Raw genomic sequence first — 21305 nt, forward strand, 5'->3', positions numbered from 1 at the left:
CCAAAGGCCTGGTTGAAAAGTAATGTTTTTGACTGGAGCCTAAAGGTGTATAAAAGGAGAACTTCCCTGGGGAGAGTATTCCACAAATGGGGAGCCACTGCAGAAAAGCCCCGTTCTCGTGTTGCCACCCTCCGGACTTCTCCTGGAGGAGGCACACAATGAAGGGCCTCAGAAGATGATCTCAGGGTCCGGGTAGGTTCATATGGAAGGAGGCAGTCCTTGAGGTATCATATTGTTGTAAGGCTACAACTTCCACCATTCTGACCATGGACTGTGCTGCCTGGAGTTGATTGACATGGGAAGTCCTGAAGCAATATGGAGAGCCACTGATCCCCCAGGGCGGTCTACTCTAAATGGGATAGTGGCCTACAGTCTACTTTCTGCTTATCTGTGAGCTATGAATTGTCCGGTTATTTCAATTGCCCATTCATTTCGCGGTATTTTCTGTCTTGTGAGTGCGTCATCCCTACCCCTTGGATGGACTATACCATGGGTAGGCAAACTAAGGCCCGGGGGCCGGATTCGGCCCAACCGCCTTTTAAATCCGGCCCGTGGACAGTCTGGGAATCAGCGTGTTTTTACATGAGTAGAATGTGTCCTTTTATTTAAAATGCATCTGTGGGTTATTTGTGAGGAATAGGAATTCTTTCATTTCCCACCAAAAAATATAGTCTGCCCCCCACAAGGTCTGAGGGACAGTGGACCGGCCCCCGGCTGAAAAAGTTTGCTGACCCCTGGACTATACCATTTTCATGCTGAATCCTCAAGTGCAGTTCAGCCCAATTGCTTTGGGCCTGGGCTGCCTGCTTGTGGAGAATTGAAAAAATGTATATGGTATCCTTTCCCTTTATTTTGCTGCTACAAGGGAAATGGGGTGGGTAAGGGGTGCGTTACGATGAAAAACCGTGTCTTGTTGAGCTCCGTTGATAACATACATATATTGCGTGGGTGGTGATTTTAAATTGTTGTACACCACTCTGGGTGGTTCACCAGTTTTAAAATCAATAAAATGAGGCTACAACCAGACATTAAAAAACAGTCAGTGCAAGAAACTGAACCAGCACCAAAAATTAACATTAAACCATCAAGAGGCAGTAAAAGATCAATAAAAATGTGAAACACAACCAGGAAAGGGGTGGGTGGACACAAAACTGATCTAAGGACTAAAATGCAGTAAAACCATAGTTGTTAAACAGTATGTGTGAGTAAAGAGATATATACCTGGTGCTGGAAGTGTAGGTGTTCAGTGAGCCTCTCTGGAGGCGTATTCCATTGTCTTCTGAGATGGACAGATGCCAATAATACTGGTCCCAAATCATTTAGGGCTTAAAAAAATTAATACTAGCACTTTGAATTGGACCAGTGCTGATGAAAAAAACACTGGCATACTATGGCGTGGTATCTATCACCCTCCCCTTTGGGAATCTTGCTGCCCTGTTTTGAGCTAGCTGGAGTTTCCAGTCCTTTTTCAAAGGAAGCCCCACCACACAGGACCATCCTTGGAGAGTAGGTGAAGATATGTAAAGTCATTTTTATTTAGGAGAGGAGAAGCACTGTAGCTTGGGGGGGGGGTGGGCATCTGTTTTGCATTTAAGGTTCCCGGTTTGATCCCTGACCTCTCCAGGTGGGAGACAATACGGAGTTAGATGGACTGACTTGGTATAAGATATTACGTTCCCATAAGAGCTTTCATCTGATGAGTTTGAGCTGTTGTAAAACTGTGGGTTAATTTTTGCGTTGTGGTTTCTATGATCGATGTTCTTAATTGATTGCAAAACAAACAGGAAAATGTTCATATAGTTTTGCTGCAAGGAACCCTGCCAAGGGAAGAATCAAATGCCGGAATGGAACCAAGAGCACGAGCTGCAGGAATTCAGCTGATGAAGTTTTCCCCTACCTCTCATGTCGTGTTCGTGGGGACTTCACCAATTAAATTATTCCAAGTTGATGTTAAACGCAGAGGAGCAGGGCTGGTGCAAAACAAAGAGGTTGAAACTGTATCCTGGATGGTTTGATAAGTGTTTACGGACTTGATGCTGCCTCCCTGCATCCCACAGTCACTGTTTAGTGCAGAGATCTCGAATAATACTGAAGTGGGGGGCTTCTCACCACGTTGGTTGTGCTAGCTTTCTGTCTCTGGAAATCTGAAGAGATGTGCATGTAGGAATGGAGTCGTTAGTGTTGGGTGGGCTCTGGATTTCGGCTTGATTCTGCATCTTGAATGGAGAATGTGAATTGTGCCAGCAGCCCTGGCAAATGGGCTTTAGTAAATTGACACACACACACACACACAATTTAAATGTTTAGAGTTGGGACTTAAGTTGGACCAAAGATCTGACTTGAGTTGATGATGTTATTTTAGGCAGGGAAGGAAAATTTGATGGGGTTTACTGGAATGTTGCAAAACTTCTGATGTGGCAAGGGAAGATATGCTAACAACAAGCTGTAAATGACACAAAGGGGATTATTTGATCATCCATTCTTGTCATTACTGGCTCCTTGCTTTGCTGCGTGCTGTTCTTTGGCTCTTTTTACTGTGAAGTACAGCAGGCAAAGGCTGTGTTGTTTGTAAATAATTTTTTAATCCCTTGGATTTCGTCATCTTTTGTTTTGTTTAATAATCCCGCTAAGAAAATCCAGTGGTTGAGTTGCAAAGTGAGAGGTGCTGGGGCTCAAAGACTCCTGCTTGCTTTTCTTCCTACCTCCAGGTGCATGAGAATTGTTTGTGGCCAGAGATTTAAGAAATGTGTTCACAACTCAGATGGTCTTTCCCCCTGCACATTATATTTTAAATCAATTAACATCGTCACGCATATTTGGAGATTTGGGAAATGTGTAGAATTAGGATGAACCAGTCAGTCAAAAAGTTGCCAATGAAGGAGGCGGTTTTGAATGCATGTAGGTGTCGCAGCCTTTGTATTGTTTGGCTGAAGAATGCTGTATGACTTGAAGGCTTGCATAATCCAGAGGTAGACTTAAATGCAGATAGCTGTTGGGCTGTAAAAGCATGGTGTGTTCTGCAGATTCAAACAAGACTTTAGTCGGGGTTCTGGTCGAGAGCATGGGAATGCTAAGATTATGCTTGAGCAGTCTCTGCAGTCTAATATGTAATATACTACAGTGATGCTGGTCCACTTGGCAGGGTTGTTGTAAGCAGTGCTTTAAAAAGAGAGAGAGAGAGAAGGTGCCAGTACTCACCATGAAGTTATTAAAGTGTCACAGTTTTAACATTTGGCAGGAAAAGGTTCCAGTACAGTGGTACCTCAGGTTACATACGCTTCAGGTTACATACGCTTCAGGTTACAGACTCGGCTAACCCAGAAATAGTGCTTCAGGTTAAGAACTTTGCTTCAGGATAAGAACAGAAATCCGGCGGCACAGTGGGAGGCCCCATTAGCTAAAGTGGTGCTGTACTACTTACCCTTGAAAACCCCAGAAAAAAAGCACTGGTTGTAAGGATTATTGAGGTAATCTGTGTGTCTTTTTTAAAAAGCCCTTGTAAATCATGAACAGACCCCAAAACCTATTTGACAGACCCAAACCAGATGCTACTTTCATAGCTTTCCTAGATTGACACAGATAATTCTGTGAGAGACTCCTAAGAATTCCTACTTTTCTGAAAGTTTGTTTGCCATGTCAGTAAATGGTGACCGAGAGATGCAACCCTTTGCTCAGAGCAGGGTAAACATAGGGGAGCAGTGACCCAGAGCAAAGGTGTGAGACAATAATTTGGCAAGGTCCCAACTTGATTTTCATTCTTTAATCTTCCTTTCTTCCCTGAGTTGGGATATTAGCATGAGTTGGGGGGGGGGGTACACACACTCCCTTGACCTTAGTTAGCTTGTTTCCATAGTGACCTTCAGGCTCCCGCCAGAACCTTCCCCCCCACCAAACCTCTCTTCTATTGCAGCTGCTGTTAAATATTAAACTCTCTAATGGTTTTACAGAGCAAGCGAGAAACCTTCAGCCTCCCAACTCTCCACCAATCTCTCTCCCCCAGCAACCCACCCCTGTTCCTTAATAGCAGAATGTGCTGGGTAATTGTAACGGACATTGCCATGCTCTGAAATCCCAGGGATTCTTTCTGCTGTAAGATGACCAAAAGAGGGAAGGGGAGATAGATAAGCACTACTCACTTACCACAGGTAGCTGGTGTCCCTTCCCCCCAGACCGTTAAAAAAAGGTAAAGGTAAACGTCCCCTGACAGTTAAGTCCAGTCGCGAACGACTCTGGGGTTGTGGCATTCATCTTGCTTTACTGGCCAAGGGAGCCAACGTTTGTCTGCATACAGTTTTTCTGGGTCATGTGGCCCGCATGACTAAGCCGCTTCTGGCGAAACCAGATCAGCGCATGGAAACGCCGTTTACCTTCCTGCCGGAGCGGTACCTATTTATCTACTTGCACTTTGACGTGCTTTCGAACTGCTAGGTTGGCAGGAGCTGGGACCAAACAATGGAAGCTCACCCCGTCATTGCGGGGATTCGAACCGCCGACCTTCTGATCAGCAAGCCCAAGGCTCAATGGTTTACACCACAGCGCCAGGCTGTTACAGCACCCCAAATCCCTCATAACGCTGCTGCAGCAGTAGCAGCATGACTCAAGCGCTATGCATTGCCATGCCAGTCTAGAATTGCATCACAACGTCTTCTGTGTCATTACAGGGGGTCCTGCGGTTCACTTGTTTTGACGACATGCTATTTTCTAGGTTCCCCTTAAATATACTGCTATCGTAAGTGATTGCACTTGGAATAGTTTGTTTGTTGCTTAAAGCATTCACCAATTTGCTGTGTATCTGTTTTTCTACGATAGATCCAGTGGGGAATGGAATGTTCCACCGGTTATAGACAACCTGGGATGGGGGACCTGTGACCTTGCAGATGACTTTGGACTCCATCTCCCATCAGCCTCGGCCACCATGGCTAATGGTTAGGGATGATGGGAGTTGGAAGCCAGCAACATCTGGAGGCCAACAGGTTCCCTGCCCCTGGGGTAGATACCAAAACACTAAGGGGGGGGTTGTTGTGAGTTGAAGGTTGATTTAGCAAATCATTGAATTGTAGAGTTGGAAGGGGTTCCGAGGATCATCTAGTCCACCCCCTGCAAATCCTACCTAGGTTTCTGTTTAGCCACTTGACTGGTCACTGTGCAGAATAGAAACTCTTTCCCATTGAACCCCTGCTATCACAGAGCACTGTGTGTGCAGCTGCTATAGCTCCTTTGTTTTTCCCAGCGCTCTTATCCTCCTCAGCAAGATTAGAGATCAAAGTACCAAGTCTGGAAGGGAAATTGAGAGGCACTGCTAGTAGTGCCATGCCACACGGGTGGCTGTTCCTTTTGGCTTCCTCTCCCTTCTGCTTCTGCTAAGTAAGAATGCAGCTAGGAAGCCCACCAGCTTAGGAGGAGCCCCAGCAAAGCACAGTTTGCCAAGGGCTCCCTCAAAGCTGTTCAAGCAGGAGACGAGAGTTGGAGGGCGAACGGGTGCTTATTAGACAGCATCTGTCCATCAACATCTTTTAAATTTCATGTTTTGGTTTGCAAGAATTCTGCTTCCTCAGAGAGGTGGTCAGATCTAGTGCCTTATCTCCATCCATTCTGGCTCTGTTGATGGGGTTCGCGAAGGGTGTGGATCTTCTGTCCTTCCCTTGAGAACTCATTCATAGCACGATTTCATAAACCGAAAGAACTAGCATGATCTAGCATGATATCCAACAGCAGCTAGATGGGCAGAATGTGAAGGCCTTCTCCTGTTGTTTGCCTGTAGAATCACCTGGCTTTTTAGAAAGATGCTACCTCTTAACATTGTTTCATTAGCTATTTTAGCTGTTCATAGATCTATTAACCAAATGCCTCAACATCGTCTGATCCTTCCGAAAAACTCTCAGACCTAGTGACCATCCTCACATTGTGTTGTGCAGAATTCCTTAGGTTAATTCTGTGTTGTGTGAAGAAGGAAATGTTTACAGCGCTATTCTATGAGTCTTGCCCGAATTTGTTTTTTCTTTCTGTGTCTGCAAACATGTGAAGCCTGAAGGTGGAGTGGGTGGAAAGGGGAAATTCAGAATAGGACATACCATAGCACTGAAGGCAGTGGAATCAAAGGACTGGTGATTTTTAGAAGGAGAAATGGTTTGTGGGCTTTGTGCTTGGACCACACCTCTGCTTTGTACTCAGGTTGTGATTTTATTCATTTATTCATTTGTTCTTTATTCAATTTATATCCCGCCCTTCCTCCAGGGCGCAAATCACTTGACCTTCAGGTCCAGCACTCTTGTTTTAATACCTTTGGGATGCTTACAAGCGGCGCACCAGGACAACAATGTTCCCTTGTTGTTTATCTGCAACATCTGGTATTCAGAAATATGCTGTGTCTGAATGCAGAGCTTCTAGTTAGCTATAGTTTCTTCTGTTGGAAGAATTGGGGTGGAGCCACAGAAAAGTAGATATGATTTATAGCTCATTTCTTGCAGGCACCTGGTGCCCTGTACAATAGCATACTAACTTTCCTTGCTATAATCCTCTTGCTGAATTAATTGAAAACAAGCGGGTCCACTTGCCTCAGCTGTATTTGGTTTGTTTACAGATGCCTAATCCACTTTTAAAGTTTTTTTTTTAAAAAAGTGGTGCAAAGAGGAGAGCATCTACGAAAGCTGTGGGGGCTCAGTCCGGAACTGAATCTCGCCAGCTGTAATGAAGTTAATTTTAATGTGTCCTCCCACTCTTTTTATACCAAGCACTAGAAAAGAGCCCAGGCCCTCTGTTTGTCTGGGTGGCCCAGGCTTGAGGCCTCTTACTGCTTGGTTGCTGGGAGACCACTGGCGGACACGCTGAGAACTCGGGCAGCTGGGAGTTGACTTTATTATGGCCCCTTTTCAGTTGATTGTCCCGTAGGAGAGTCCCCACTGAGCCCTAGACGCTGAGGAAGCGAGACTTCTCTTTGGCAAGTGACATGGCTGCTGTGCCTTGGCCGTGGAAGAATTCCCCATTAGGTGTCTGCTATGGGCAATGCACAACCATAGAATATATAGGGCTTCCTTTGGGGTGAAGAATGCCAAAGGAGCAGGGTTTCTGAGACTGCTGTAAGGATTCCTGGATCCCCCAGCAAACGCTAGTCTCTTCCCCATTTTGCTCTCTGTAGACTGTGGGGACAGCACTTTTCTTCACAACTGTCTTTCCCAGTGTTGGGGTTCCTCAGAAACCTCCCACTTGTGTCTGGAAACTTATCTGTAGTGTTTGCTGAAACTTGAGGTTTCTCTGACACACTTTATCGTAGCCTTGCTTACCAGACTGGTGTTTCTGTCCTTACGTGGGCAAGTATTGAACCCCTTGCATGCGGCTTAGTTTTCTTCCAAAACTAAGAGCATTCTTCTTCAGTCCTACCATCTGTAGGCTTAGATGCCCTAACTAATTTTGAGATGCACCCTTCAAAACACGGGGAGCTGTAAATGTGCCTTTTTAAAAAAGAAAAGAAAAAGAATGCTGAATTTCACCAACCACACATTTTTAAAACCGGGAGTTGAGAAAGAAGAGCACGCCTGTTACTTGCCCTGCCAATTTTTGGTTTTCGTGCGGATAGTATCATTTTTATGGTGTAGCCACTAGGTGACCCTGAATATAGCTGTATCTGGATGAAGTCAAGTTTCCTGTGCTGTGTTGCTGTTGTTGAAAACGAGATAATAAAAGTTCTTGTCTAGCTTCCTGGTGTGACTTATGCCTTCTGTGGCAGAGTGCATTTATCCAAAACCCTGTGACTGAATTGCATGTCAGAGCTGACTCAGCTCTAAAATGTCTGACGTAAATTTGAAGTGGGTCTCTGAACACGCACAGAGTACATTTCCCCTCTTTGTTGCTGTATCAGCTCTCTCCCATGTGAGAATATCTAGAAGGCACAAAGTTGTTTACCCCTGTGTAAAGAGACTGAGCCCTGTACCTATCAAATGCTTAGCAGCTCCTTCCTTTTCACAGCCTCTGCTATACTGTAGGTCAGGGGTCAGCAACCTTTTTCAGCCATGGGCCGGTCCACCGTCCCTCAGACCATGTGGTGGGCTGGACTATATTTGGGGGGGGGGGAATGAACAAATTCCTATGCCCCACAAATAACCCAGAGATGCATTTTAAATAAAAGCAGATATTCTTCTCATGTAAAAACACCAGGCAGGCCCCACAAATAACCCAGAGATGCATTTTAAATAAAAGGATACATTCTACTCATGTAAAAACACGCTGATTCCCAGACCGTCTGCGGGCTGGATTTAGAAGGCGACTGGGCCGGATTCGGCCCACGGACCTTAGGTTGCCTACCCCTGCTGTAAGTCTTGATCTCTTGGCAACTGGGCTGGGTGAAGTGGGGGAGCTTATCTTGATTCTAGCTCCTTTAAGCTGCATGGGCATGCCCAAAATGTGTAGAAGGTGGAGCATGTCGGCTCCACCAGCATTGCTTCAACGAGCAACTTTTCCTTTCTAAAACATGCCCAGCTTGAAAAAGCAGTTTTGTTGTCAAACCCTGCCAAACCCGCCCGGGGGTAGTCTAATGACACCATTGATCCAGGAGGGAGAAGGGTTGAGCCGCAGCTTCTGCTGCAGAAGCCATTCCTCAAAGAATCCCCCAAAAGGCCAGTCTAGGCCTCCACCCATAAATGCTTTCTTTGTTCTAAAATGGAGATTGTCTAGTGAAGTCACCTGCAATATTTTCAGAACTGGCACCTCAGTCCCAACCTGAAAATCTATATTTAATTTTCTTTCTTTCTTTCATCTGCCATAAATGTCCATATTTCTCCTTTGCTCTCAAGGAGGCTAGCTGCAATTGGAGCAGGGCTCCTACATCTGTCAATAGTTGCAAAGCAGATGAAGTTTTGATGTTCTTTGTTGGTTGTATAGCTCTGTTGACCTAAAAATTGGCAGGTGTGCATGTTGTGCAGGGAGGGGGCTCTACACCTGGAGAAATCCCCCAATCTGTGATGTTTAGCAGTAAAGGGGTTCTGTGACCCTTTGCCATCTGATAATACAATCTAGAACAAACTAGTGGTTGTACTCATGGTAAACTTCTAATTTGATTTAGATACTGTCAAAGTTCTAATCTATTAATGGTGTATAGTGGATATAAATGCACACAGTTAGTAGGAGGAACCTTCAGTTCATATCCTGCCTCAGCCATAAACTCTATTACGTTTAATAAGAGGTTGTTTTTTTCTTGTTGTCAGTCATTTGTAAGATAGGCCTGTGTTGTTGTTGTTGTTGCTGCCTTTCCCGTGTTGCTGCTGGTTTACCATCTAAGGCTGCTGTACCTATTATTTTACTGTGCCAAAAATATTTCTGCAACTTGAAGATCCAAATTCTGCCATTGTTTGTCGTGCCAAAGTAGTTGTTTTAATCCATTGTCCATAATACACCTAGGGCTTGGGCAACTGCTTCTCCATCCTAGGGCCAGTTCATTAAAATTAAGATTTAGAGAGAAAATACATGCCCCTTGCAAGTGTGTGCTCGCCTTCTCTCTCTCCAGTTCTTTAAATAAAAATTACCAGTCCATACAATTTTAAAAAATCCTCTTGATTTTAAACAAAACTTGTTTCTGTGTTGCCATACTGCAGGTCTAGACAGCTGGTGAATCTACCAACCCAAACCTTGCTTACCAGCCATGTATTGTGGGTTGCCTGCCACTTGACCTGTGCATTTACAGCCGCAATCAGGCAGCTCTATCAGGTTATATATTCTTCTGCCTGCTGGGCTGTTTGTTTAGCTTGGTAGGCCAGAAGTTGTGCACACCTGCTATACTGTTTGGAAGTATTGCTGGATAGAAACTCTCATAATATCCACCATTTTGGGGAATAAATACTCTTTTCTTCTTCTTCTTCTTCTTCTTCTTCTTCTTCTTCTTCTTCTTCTTCTTCTTCTTCTTCTTCCTCCTCCTCCTCCTCCTCCTCCTCCTCCTCCTCCTCCTCCTCTTCTCCCCCATACGTACCTGGGCTACACTGGGTTACAATACATTTCACAGATGGACAAAGGGATCCTTACCGAAAGGATTCCTGCCTGAATTGATGCCTTTGCCATTACTGACTTCTGAGGACTATGTACTCTGCTGCAGACTATACTCATTTGCTGTGCAAGTAGCCTGGTCTACACCACTTTAAAAGCAGAAAAGGATGTTTGTTCATTTGGTTAAAGATACACTAGGAAGACACACTTGTGGTAATATGTTTCCAATAATTCAAAGGGAATCTTGCCAGCTGTAGAATGTGAAATGGAAAGCTGTATCAAGCATGATACTTCAGCGTTCATTAACATTCATGCCGACAAGAATCCAGTCAGAGATTTCGCTTCTTTAAAGTCCTGGCTGGGGTGGGTGGGACTGAAATGCCACAAATGAAGAGTTGTGTATGCATACTAAACAACATTTTTGCAAGGCATCCCCCAAAGGCAAATGAGAGAAAAATGATTTATCAGGGAGAGGTACCCAAAATAGACTCGGCTGGAGCAGAAGAAATAAAAAAAAAAACAATTTGAAAGTCTGTGGAACTTGTTTTGAGATTATTTTCAGATAGTTCTCAGCCACATGGTAAACCTGAGTCCACCTGTTCATTGTTTGTAACCTACTTATTAGTCCCACCTCGCTTATTGCTTCATTCCCGCTGAACCTTGGACCTGACTTGAATCATGCTTTCTTCTGCCAACAGGAATGTGTCAGTTTCTTCCCCACTGTCCAGACTTTTATCTGATTGGGAGCTGCTGGGATGTGTGTCTGTGGGATCGGTCACTTGGCTGCTACTGGGCTCCTTGGCGTCATGTTGCCGATCCTCTAGAGGCGAAGGCTGGTTCTGCTTCTCTTTCTGGTGCTTGTCCGTGCAGGAAAGAGGGTTGCGTAAACGGCCCGCGTGGGAATGGAGTAAACATGAGGAGAAGACGCCCATCCCAACCAGAAAAACAAGCTTGTTTCTCTCCTGCTCTGAATGTTATAACTGGCCTGTTATTTCTTAGTGCCAATCTCCCTTCCCCCGCCCTCCGCTTTCAAGGAACAAAGTGCAAAATCTCCAGTGCGTAGCAAGTCTGAAGAATGGTCCTTTCCCCACAGAAAGCCTTTAAAGCTTGTTTCCATTCGGTCCCTATTTAAGGAGGGCCATATTAACTATACTTTCATAATGTTTCTGAGTTTTGTTTCCTAAGAGTGCTCAAAGCGGCATGGTAGCAAGAGAAAATCAAAAGAAAAAGGAAAAAAAAACATTTGCACTTGTTTAAAATTAACTTGCTCCTCTAATGATTTAATACAGTGCAATTGCAATGAAGCTTTTTATTTGCTGTGGCAAGTTGTACAGTGGGGGGGGGGGGCAAGGAGTTCTACAGAGTGGGTGCCGCCAGCAAGAAAGCCCTGCTTTGTATCCTCTCAGTTCTTCCTGTGTAAAATGGCCCACGAAGCACAGCCTCACATCCAAGTACAGTGGTACCTCGGGTTAAGTACTTAATTCTTTCCAGAGGTCCGTTCTTAACCTGAAACTGTTCTTAACCTGAAGCACCACTTTAGCTAATGGGGCCTCCTGCTGCTGCCGCACCACCGGAGCATAATTTCTGTTCTCATCCTGAAGTAAAGTTCTTAAACCGAGGTACTATTTTTGGGTTAGTGGAGTCTGTAACCTGAAGCGTATGTAACCTGAAGTGTATGTAATCCTAGGTACCACTGTACAGTCGTACCTTGGTTCCCAAACGCCTTGTGACTCGAATGCTTTGGCTCCTGAACGCTGCAAACCCGGAAGTGAGCGTTCCAGTTTGCGAACGTTTTTTGGACGTCGAACGTCTGACGCGGCTTCTGTAGCTTCCGATTGAGTGCAGGAAGCTCCTGCAGCCAATTGGAAGCCACGTCGTAGTTTCGAACTTTTGGAAGTAGAACAGACTTCTGGAACGGATTCTATTCTAGAACCAAGGTACGACTTGTACAAGAAGGTACTTATGAGAGAAGATTCAGAAAAGACTAATCTAGGTTAACCAGGACTAAGATTGAGATGGGCAATCCGAATTCACACTGGATAAGATGAGGTACAATCTGCCAACACATTTCTCCTGTGCAAGCCTAGTGAAAATGAACTGGAGCTGCATATTTCAGGAGGATTTGCGCAGGTGAACGCCCCATCGTTAAATGATGCAGCTGTGCCTCCCTCTCTGCTCACCCTAGTTTAGGGGAATAGTGGGGAACCTCACTGGCATCGACTGCGCATGGGAGTTCTCCGTTGGGGTGGGGGCTTCTCTTTCTCCATTTGGAGGAAGCAGTTTAGATTAAAACAGCTTCCTCTGCAGACCGCCTTTGAATTTTGACAGGTGTCAATCTGCAGGTGTCAGTATGACCTCAGGTGGATGATCCCACACACATGTCAGAGTTGGTCCACAGCGGGTGGGGGAGCTAGGGACGTGGTCCACCAGCTGGGTCCAGTTCCCCACTCCTGCTTTAGGGTAGTTACCATCTGTGGGGCAGAATCTTGCCCCATGGTAAGGCTACCTACCTCGGGCTAGGAGTGGGCAAATTGTTCTGTTTCCATTCTGTATCAACTCTGCGTGTGCTAGCCCATAAATCCTTTCTATCCTGTTTCTGTATTAATCTATGGTTTTTAAAAAATCACACATGGAGAAAGAAAATCACATTTAAATGCACGTCTCTGCTGCTGCTGCAAGCAAGCCACAGCTTCCCACCACCTCATCGCACATAGTAATGCCTGGTTGTACAAAATACCGTATTTTTCACTCTATAAGACACACTCCTCTCCAAAAATTAAGGGGAAATGTGTGTGCGTCATGGAGCGAATGTAGGCTCCATGGCTTCAGCGATAGCAACACGAAGCCTCCGAAGCGCAGTGGGAGTGCTCCCGCTGCGCTCCGGAGGCTTCGTGTTGGTTTTGCTGAAGCCAGGAGAGCAAGAGGGATCGGTGCGCACGATTCCTCTTGCTCTCCTGGCTTTGCTTCGCTGGAGAGGTACTGCGCAGCTTTCCCTCCCTACGCAGCGCACCTTCAGTGAAGCGGGAGGAGAAATGGAAGGGGCTCCGTTTCTCCTTCCGCTTCGCTGAAGGGGCGCTGTGCAGAGAGGGAGAGAAATTTTTTCCCCTTGTTCTCCCCCTCTAAAACAACGTGCGTCCTATGGTCGGGTACGTCCTATAGAGCGAAAAATACAATATGTGATATCACCGGTGTCTTGATGCTGTACTAGTTTCCCCCAACTTCACTGCATCTTGTTGGGTGTTGCTTATAGCAAGGGCAGCTCTCTCTGTGTGTCTGTCTATCTGTCTCTCTCTCTCTCTCTCTCCAACCGAGGCCCCCATAAGATGACCCATGAGGGAATGTGGCTTTTGTGGCGGAAAAGTTTCCCCACCCCCTGGGTTACTGTACGGCATCTCCCCTTCTCAGAGGCTGGGAAGAGGCCTCGGGACCACATAGGGCCTTTGAATAGCACACAGGAGTGTGGCCAGCAGTCCCCAGTGGGGGGACTCTGTCGCCCCCTGCACTGGAATAAAGCCAGCCTGACAAATGGGGATGATGGCGGAACTGTTTATAGCAAGCTGGATGTTGCAGCTTTTGGTATGTTGCCTCTTACGCTAGTTTGGTTGTTGTTTCAAAAATAATTTCTTGGGCTAATGTGTTAGGGTGTTTTTTGCTATCAAGGAAGCACATGCTCAGCATTCGTTGTGTTATGAGAATTATAAGGTCTAAGATATAAAATAAATGTTCATAAATGTACCAGGCAACCAAACACATAATTCATTTATTATTATTATTATTATTATTATTATTATTATTATTATTATTATTATTAATACCCCCCCATCTTGCTGGGTTTCCCCAGCCACTCTGGGCGGCTTCCAACAAAACATTAAAATACACTAATTCATGAAATATTAAAAGCTTCCCTAAACAGGGCTGCCTTCAGATAGAAACCACATGTCTGAAACAGTACAGGAAAATAGTCCTGAAACCATTATGACTCTCCCAAATGGACCTCAAATGCTCCTCTGAAAGGAGGAAGGAAATGGGAAAACCTCACCATTGTCTCTTTGCTCACAAATCCTGTCTTAAGGGCGTATCTGTGTATGACTAGGGTGAGCCTGTGACCTGGATTCAGGAACTGAGTATTTACAAGAATGCCCAGACTGCCCAGGTAATGCAACCAGTGATCATTATCAGGTACCCTAGCAAACAGGATTTCTGCTGTAGACTGCCTTCTCTGTTGTTGACCACCTCCTTCTGTGATGTATGTTAAATGTTTCAGGGGGTTGGTCTTTCGGCTACAGGGTGGGCAGTTTCAAAAGTCTATATAAGGGTTTGCACACCAATATTCAGGGTTCCTCCTTCCTCCTGCGTGGGGTTGTAAACACCCTGTTGCAACAGTTTAATAAAGATCAGGCTTCCTAGCTGCTTTGCTTCTCAATATTCTATGGTTGGCCTCTGTTATTTTCGCCTACAGATAGAGAACCTAGTCCTAAATAATGACTCTACATGGGCTCTTGGGTACCCCATAAGGGAAAGCGAGCAGATTTTTGTTATAACAGTTGTGTGACTTCTACAAACCCGTCCTCTTGCTTTTAATTGCCTGTTATTTACATAAAACCTACTGACCTCTTGGTTTATCTTATTCCAAGGTTTGTGAGGAAGCTATACGCTTTGTTTTGTCTATTTCTAGCTGGCTTGGAAAACTTAATTTTTTCAGTTTAGTCCCAAATGTGTTTGTTCACAAACAAAGATCGTTGCAAACCGTTGAATCTTGAGTGAGATGATCTTCGAAACAGTCGCTCCTTCCATACCTCCTAAATGCCAAGTTTTGTCAAAATGTAGATCTCCTTGGCTGAGGAGCAGCAATTCTTACACACACACACACACAGAGAGAGAGAGAGAGAGAGAGAGAGAGAGAGAGAGAGGGAGGGAGAGACTGCTGGGCTGTGGAATTAATCAATAGGAAGTTATTGAAATGAGCTACCAAGTTGAAACGGGAGCCCAGCATTTCCTACAGTAACAGATAGTGTTGTGTTGTCTTTGGTGTTAGGAATCTGGAGGAGGATTTTTATTGAGGCGAAAAGGCTGTACGTGGGGAATAATGCATGCTGGTTGGTTGAATTGTGAAGAGTGGGGGAGAAGCACAGGAAGTATCGGGCTTTCTGAAAGGATGAGAGAAGTTCCTGCTTGGCTCAGAAAGGCTTGGATAGATTCCAGCCTCCGGGAATGAGTTGCATGCTGAGATTCCCGAAGCCAAAATAAAATAAAATAAAATGGCCTCTTAGGTTCAAACCAGTGTATGAAATCACCATCCAGCACTGCCTATTTGAGCTCTCTGTTGCACAGGGATTTAAAAGATACCATTTTTTCCACGCAGGGAACGTCACCTGTTGGATTTCTGCCTGACGTATGTCTTGTTTAAAGCCAAGAAATCTTTCCAGAAAAATATATCTTGGCTCTAGAGCTGGAAAAGCCTCACATTTACAGGGAAAGACAGAACTTAGCTTCCTAAAACTTGCCTTTTCTCCCACAATAAGGCGTAAAGTTTATCACCTGCCACAGACCAGAGGTCTGTAACAGAAAGGCTGCTCAATTTACAAAGATCATTTTATTTTCAGTTTTTTGTTCTAGAGGGGGAAGCAGCTTGTCTATAAATTGCACGGTTCTGTATACTTGAATTAAAAACTCGTACCCCCAAATGAATTCTGCATAATTTTAATCCAATTTGCATATACCGTATTTTTCTGTCTATAAGACACCCCCATGTATAAGATGCCCCCTATTTTGCGGGACTCCAATTTAAGAAAATGGGGGGAGATGTATCCGTGTATAAGACACCCCCAAATTTTTGACATTTTTTTTGGGGGGGGAACCTAGTCTTATACATGGAAAAATCTGGCATTTGCTTGTCTAAACTATTCTGTTTCTGCTAGTCATGAAGGAGAAAAAGTTACTGTATTTTTCCATGTATAACATGCTCCCATGTATAACATGACCCCTATTTTTGGGGACTCCAAATAAAGAAATCCCCCATATGCACTATCCATGTATAAGACGACCCCCAATTTTAAACTTTAAAAAATATGGCGGAAATATAGCCTTATACGTGGCAAAATACAGTAAATGGAGCACTGAATTCCAACTCGGCTTGGCTCTGCCATGAGCTTCCGAGATTCCCAGCATGCTTTAGCAGACCTGAGGGCTAGGAATTTAAATTTTAAAAACCAAAAAGAGAGAGCTGAGATTCCTAGTGTGCTGGTTTCTTTTTCCCATTGCAAATTCAATATCTTTTGGGAAGGGTGCCTTCAGACTACGCACAGTCACGATAATGCGTATTGATTCACTGGTTTATATATGTGGAACTTTTACTTTACATTTGGAAACTTAGTCTATTCTAGTTTTACCCAAACCTTTCAAAAGGAGTTCATAACAAGGAGCTTAGGATTGCAGACATGCTCCCAGGTGTGTGTGTGTATGGATGTCCCCCTTGTCTTTTGATTCCAACCTTATTTGCACTTCTCCTCCTCCGCAGTCTGCACAGGGACCGACATGAAGCTGCAGCATCCCTCCAGCCCAGAAAACCACCACGCCACCCTCCGCCGCCTCTATGAGAACTGTCAAGTTGTGCAAGGCAACCTGGAGATCACTTATCTGCCGGCAGATGTGGACACGTCCTTTCTCAAGGTGGGTGTGATGGGAGAAGTTAAATGCATGTTCTCAAGACAGCTTCTCTTTATCGGGATGAAAATGAGAAGAGGAGGAAACGGGGAAAGTGGGCACACACTCCACAGGGTGGATAAAAATCAACGGGTTTTTTTTTTAAAAAAAAACACCCCCAAAATTGGATTTTTTTGATCGGATTTTTAAAATAAAATGCTTTTGGAGGAAAAATCTTTCTAAAGATAGTTTTCTATTTAAGTTACATTATCGTCCAAAGGCTATTCATCAGGAAATAAGGATTTGTTTTAAGTTTTTCATGTGTGCTAAAACTCTTAAGTTTTTTTTTAATTGTTTAATCACATCAGTTAACAAACGTGGATACATATGCTATAATGTTATTGCTTTAGTTAAACAAATTGTTTAAATTGTTACTAAGGAGATGGTTATTTTTTTCCTTCTAGTAAAGTACAGCAGAAAAGTTGTCCAAATATAAACAGTTAACTTATTAAACCTCACAATAATTTCATAATTATCTGTCTATGTATTTCTAATAGTATAACCAAATCAGTAATTTTTGATAGAACTGTAAAAAACTACTCTGAAAATTTATTATTCCAAAAATGAAACCTTCATCTGGTTGTAAATATTAAGATTATACCAGCAAGAAGGAGTCTTTCTGTAAAAAAAAAGTCTGTAAAAATCAAGTCTTACTGACTAGTGATTTAAATCGTGATTTAAATCAATTTGATCCAAGCTGCCTCTTCATATTCTCAAGTAGCATTTAGAGGAGGAAAGTTGATGGAGATTGTACATTCCACCGGGAGCGGAGGAGTCAGGTTGTGCCATAGAAATCTGCATGTCTCTCTCCTTATCACAGTGAAAGTGTCACATACGGGAAGGTGCTTCCAAAAGCAAGCAAGGCTAGGTTTCCACCTGTGGCTGCCACCCTTTTCCTCGAAAGAAGCCACCCTAGCTTCAGGTGCTGTGATTGCACCTGCAGATAAGCAGAGTTGGCAGGAATAGCTTTGACTGGACAGCAAAGTTATTTGATCTGGGCCCACGGAATCTGTGTTTGGGCATCTGCTCAGCGTGATCTCATTGTGTGCAAGCTACCTAATCTTTCAGCCTCCGTTTCCATCTGTAAAACGGCAAACCATAGTGGCTGTCTCATAGGGGGTGAGCCTGAATAAGGGCTTTAGAACCCCACCATTTCAGGTTTTTGCTTGTTTTCAAACGAAACTAACTTTTAAAGCCCTACATGGCTCAGGATCCCAGGTAATAATAATAAAAAAGTGTTTCGTTGGACTTTCTTCTCCCACAGCAGTCTGCCCATCTACTGAGGTTATAATCTGAAGCCTTTTGTCTAGGTGTCCTTGCAGCTTCTAGTATGGCAGATAGCAAATGACGACAAAGCCAAGGTCACCCAGTGGGCTTCAGGGCTGAGTGAGGATTTGAACCCTGGTCTGCCAGGTCCTCATCTGACACTCTAACCCAGTGTTTGTCAAACTTGGGTCCCCAGCTGTTGTTGGACTACAGCTCCCAACATCCCTGGCCCCAGGTCCTGCTAGCTAGGGATGATGGGAGTTGTAGTCCAGCCAGAACTGGGAACTCAGGGTTGAGTCACCACACCGACTCTCCGTAAGGACAGGCGGTTCCGCCTCTCTTCCTGGGGTTGCCCTGGGTGGCCTCCATGCCGCGCAAGGAGGATTCCTTGCTCCTCTTTTCTTGGCTTCTCACCTTTTCTGTCTGTCTGTCTGTCTCCAGGACATCAGAGAGGTGCAGGGATATGTGCTGATTGCCAAGAACCACGTGCGCCACTTGCAGCTGGAAAGCCTCCTGATCATCCGTGGGACCCAGCTGTACGAGGAAAAGTATGCCCTGGCTGTCCTCAACAACACCGACCCCAGCGGGGATGTGGGGCTGCAGGAGCTGGGCATGTTGGATCTGACAGGTATGGAAGGAGGGGCAGGAAAAGGTGACGGGGACCTGAAAGAACCTGATCCGCCTACTCAACTGAGCTACAAATTCAGTCGTGTCCCCATTTGAATCTGCTACACCTCCCCTCTTCCCTGCTCAGTAATATGAGATATGGGGCTTTTGTAAGCATTACAATGAAAAAATGCAAGTGAGCGTCCTCCTGACACTCCCAGGGTGCCATAGAAATGTTCCGAGTTTTGTTTATTTCAGCATTTGCCAAAGCCCTCCTGGACTTGGAAGTAGGCCGCAATCTAAGCCATAGAAATAATAAAAACAAAGAAAACAAAGCAAATTAAAACAAGTCTTTTATACATTGCTCTTTACTGTCCCTTTCTCTCCCCCCGATTTCTTTTCAGAGATCTTGAAGGGTGGTGTGATTGTAGACGAAAACCCCCAGCTGTGCTTCCAGGAGACCATCCACTGGGGGGCCATTTTCCACAAACACAACCAGCAGAACTACACGGAGATCAGCAGTCGTCGGAGGAGGATCTGTAAGCGAACCTTGTTTGGCTGCTGGGCTGTGTTGGGGTTATAGAATTCTGCACCAAAATAAAATCCCAGATTTTTAGAATTTAAGTTGCCAGGAACACATTATTACCCTTCGTATCTCTGCTTGTTTCTTATACTGTTACATTCTAGGTGAATTTTTTAAAAAAACCAGAGCCATGTGTACTCTCTGCTAAAGACAAATCAAATTCTGCCCACAAGACAAGCTGAGGTCTGCAAGCTGTATAGGTTACGCAAATATGCCTCTCATACCCAACTTTTTTGATACTTGCAAGCCATGGAAAGGGTAGGGAATATATTTGCAGGGTTACACTTCAATCAGCAGAATCAAACCCTTGAGAGTCACATTCTTACCTTCCAGCTTCTAAGGTTTCAGCAGGCAGTATCCATGCTCTTTATTTTTTCTTTCAATGGGGCTGGAAACTTAAAAACAAACAAAGGCTGAGGTCCTCAGTTCTTTCTCTTCACTAGATTACGGTTTGCTCCTTTTGCTCCTGCTTCTACAGTTCGTGGGGTTGGCTGAGCTAGAAAGGACCGTTTAAAAAACAAAAAAGGAAACTGATTTTTTGCATCCGCTACTGCATTTTGCTCTCCCACAAAACCATGGCAAACACATATTCCTCGCTGCTCATTCTTCCTTCGTTGGCACATGCCAGAGGCCCTTGAAGGCCCTTCTACTCCTTTGATTTTCATGTCATCGCCTATTCTAACATCTAAATCGGACCACTGCAACACACCATACATGGGGCTGCCTTTGAAGACAATTTGGAGATTGCTGGTGTAGGTTCGGCAGCCAGATTGTCAACTGCGGCAGGGCAGTCTGAACATATAACGCCAGTTCTGGCGTGACAACACTGGCCACCCATTAGTTCACAAGCTCAGTTTTGTCCTATAAGGCAATTATACCGCTCGGGGCCCCAGGACTGTCTCTCCCCACATGAACAAACCTGGACCCTACAATCATCACTTCAGGCCCCTCTTTGTGTGCTGCTTCCATGGGAGACTCGGAGGGTGGCAACGTGAGATTGGGCCTTTTCAGTGGTGGCCCCCTGCTTGTGAAATGCTTTCACCCGGTGTTATCTTGATCTATTTTTAGGCAAACGTTTATCTCTTTACCTGTGTTCTTGGCTTGTAATCTGAAGGGTGGCATTGTGGCCCGTTTTAGTTGGGTTGGATCAGAAAGTCCCACCTTTTATCTGTGTTTTAGATTCTTATTGGAGGTTCTTAATTGGTTTTGACCTAAGGTGCTCTGATTTGCTCTGTGAGAAAAGCCACTGTAACAAATAGAATACAGGAATATTTGGTGAGGACCACCCTGCTCTTAAGAAAGTGTCTGTTTTCCCCACTCCTCAGGCCCCGACTGCCAAAGAATATGCCTCAATGGCCACTGCTGGGGAGAAGGAAAAGGGAGCTGTCAGACATGTGAGTATCAGGCTTCTTGGGATCTGGGCTATACCAAAATGTGCAGGTTTTACACAATATCTCTTAAAAGCTTTGGAGTGCGTAATTTGCGTGTAGAACGGCGGATGGGTCGCCATTTTGTCTCCCCCAGCCTGGGCGCCGCATTCCCTTCCATGCAATCCTTCGGGGGCAACATGTCAGTGGTGGGCAGGGCTGACGCTAAAAGTGGGAGGAGCAACAAGTGTGAATTGTACTGTAGGCTCATTTCTGCACACTTGTGCACACCCCTCTTTCCACCCATCCAGATGAGCAAGAGGCATGTCAGAGTTCAGATATGCATTTCAGGCAGACAGGAACAGTTAAGGTGAACGCAAAGCAGGGCTGTGGACTAGGGAGAGTCCCAAGGGCCAGAGAGAGGGGCATATGGCCCCTGTCTATGGGATTCTCCATCCTTGACGTAGATCAGGGTAGGCCGTGCGGCCCTCGAGGCCTTTTTGGCAGCCCATGGCAACATTTGATGCTCCCCAGCCCTCGGGCCGTTATTCCAAAGCTGGGAAAGGGAGACACTGGGCTTTTGGAAGGAGACGTGAGGGTTCTGACAGAGTCCTGGATTCCCTCCTGCCTTCTTCCAAAGCCTAGTTATCACTTTTCCAGTTTGGGGAAGGAGGTGGGAAGAGTACATCTGAGAAGAGTACATCTGAGCATGTCTCTAAAGCAAAGCCTTTAGAGGTCTTCTGTTATTCGCTCAGGGAGTTAGACTTCTGCTTAGCTCTCCCCTGTCCCAGAAAACTCCCTGGCATCCCCGC

General features: G+C 45.0%; 1 protein-coding gene across 1 annotated transcript in view; it reads left to right on the forward strand.

The window, feature by feature from the left end:
- ERBB2 (erb-b2 receptor tyrosine kinase 2) overlaps nucleotides 1-21305 on the forward strand; it is a 57660-nt gene that overhangs the window by 6587 nt on the left and 29768 nt on the right. The window contains exons 3-6 of the mRNA XM_083582454.1: nucleotides 16487-16638; nucleotides 18379-18565; nucleotides 18948-19082; nucleotides 20452-20520. Of these exons, the coding sequence (XP_083438580.1) occupies nucleotides 16487-16638; nucleotides 18379-18565; nucleotides 18948-19082; nucleotides 20452-20520 (543 nt within the window). The remainder of the gene's footprint in view (nucleotides 1-16486; nucleotides 16639-18378; nucleotides 18566-18947; nucleotides 19083-20451; nucleotides 20521-21305) is intronic.

The sequence above is a fragment of the Podarcis filfolensis genome, assembly GCF_964270895.1.
Source record: "Podarcis filfolensis genome assembly, chromosome: 13".
NCBI lineage: Eukaryota > Metazoa > Chordata > Lepidosauria > Squamata > Lacertidae > Podarcis > Podarcis filfolensis.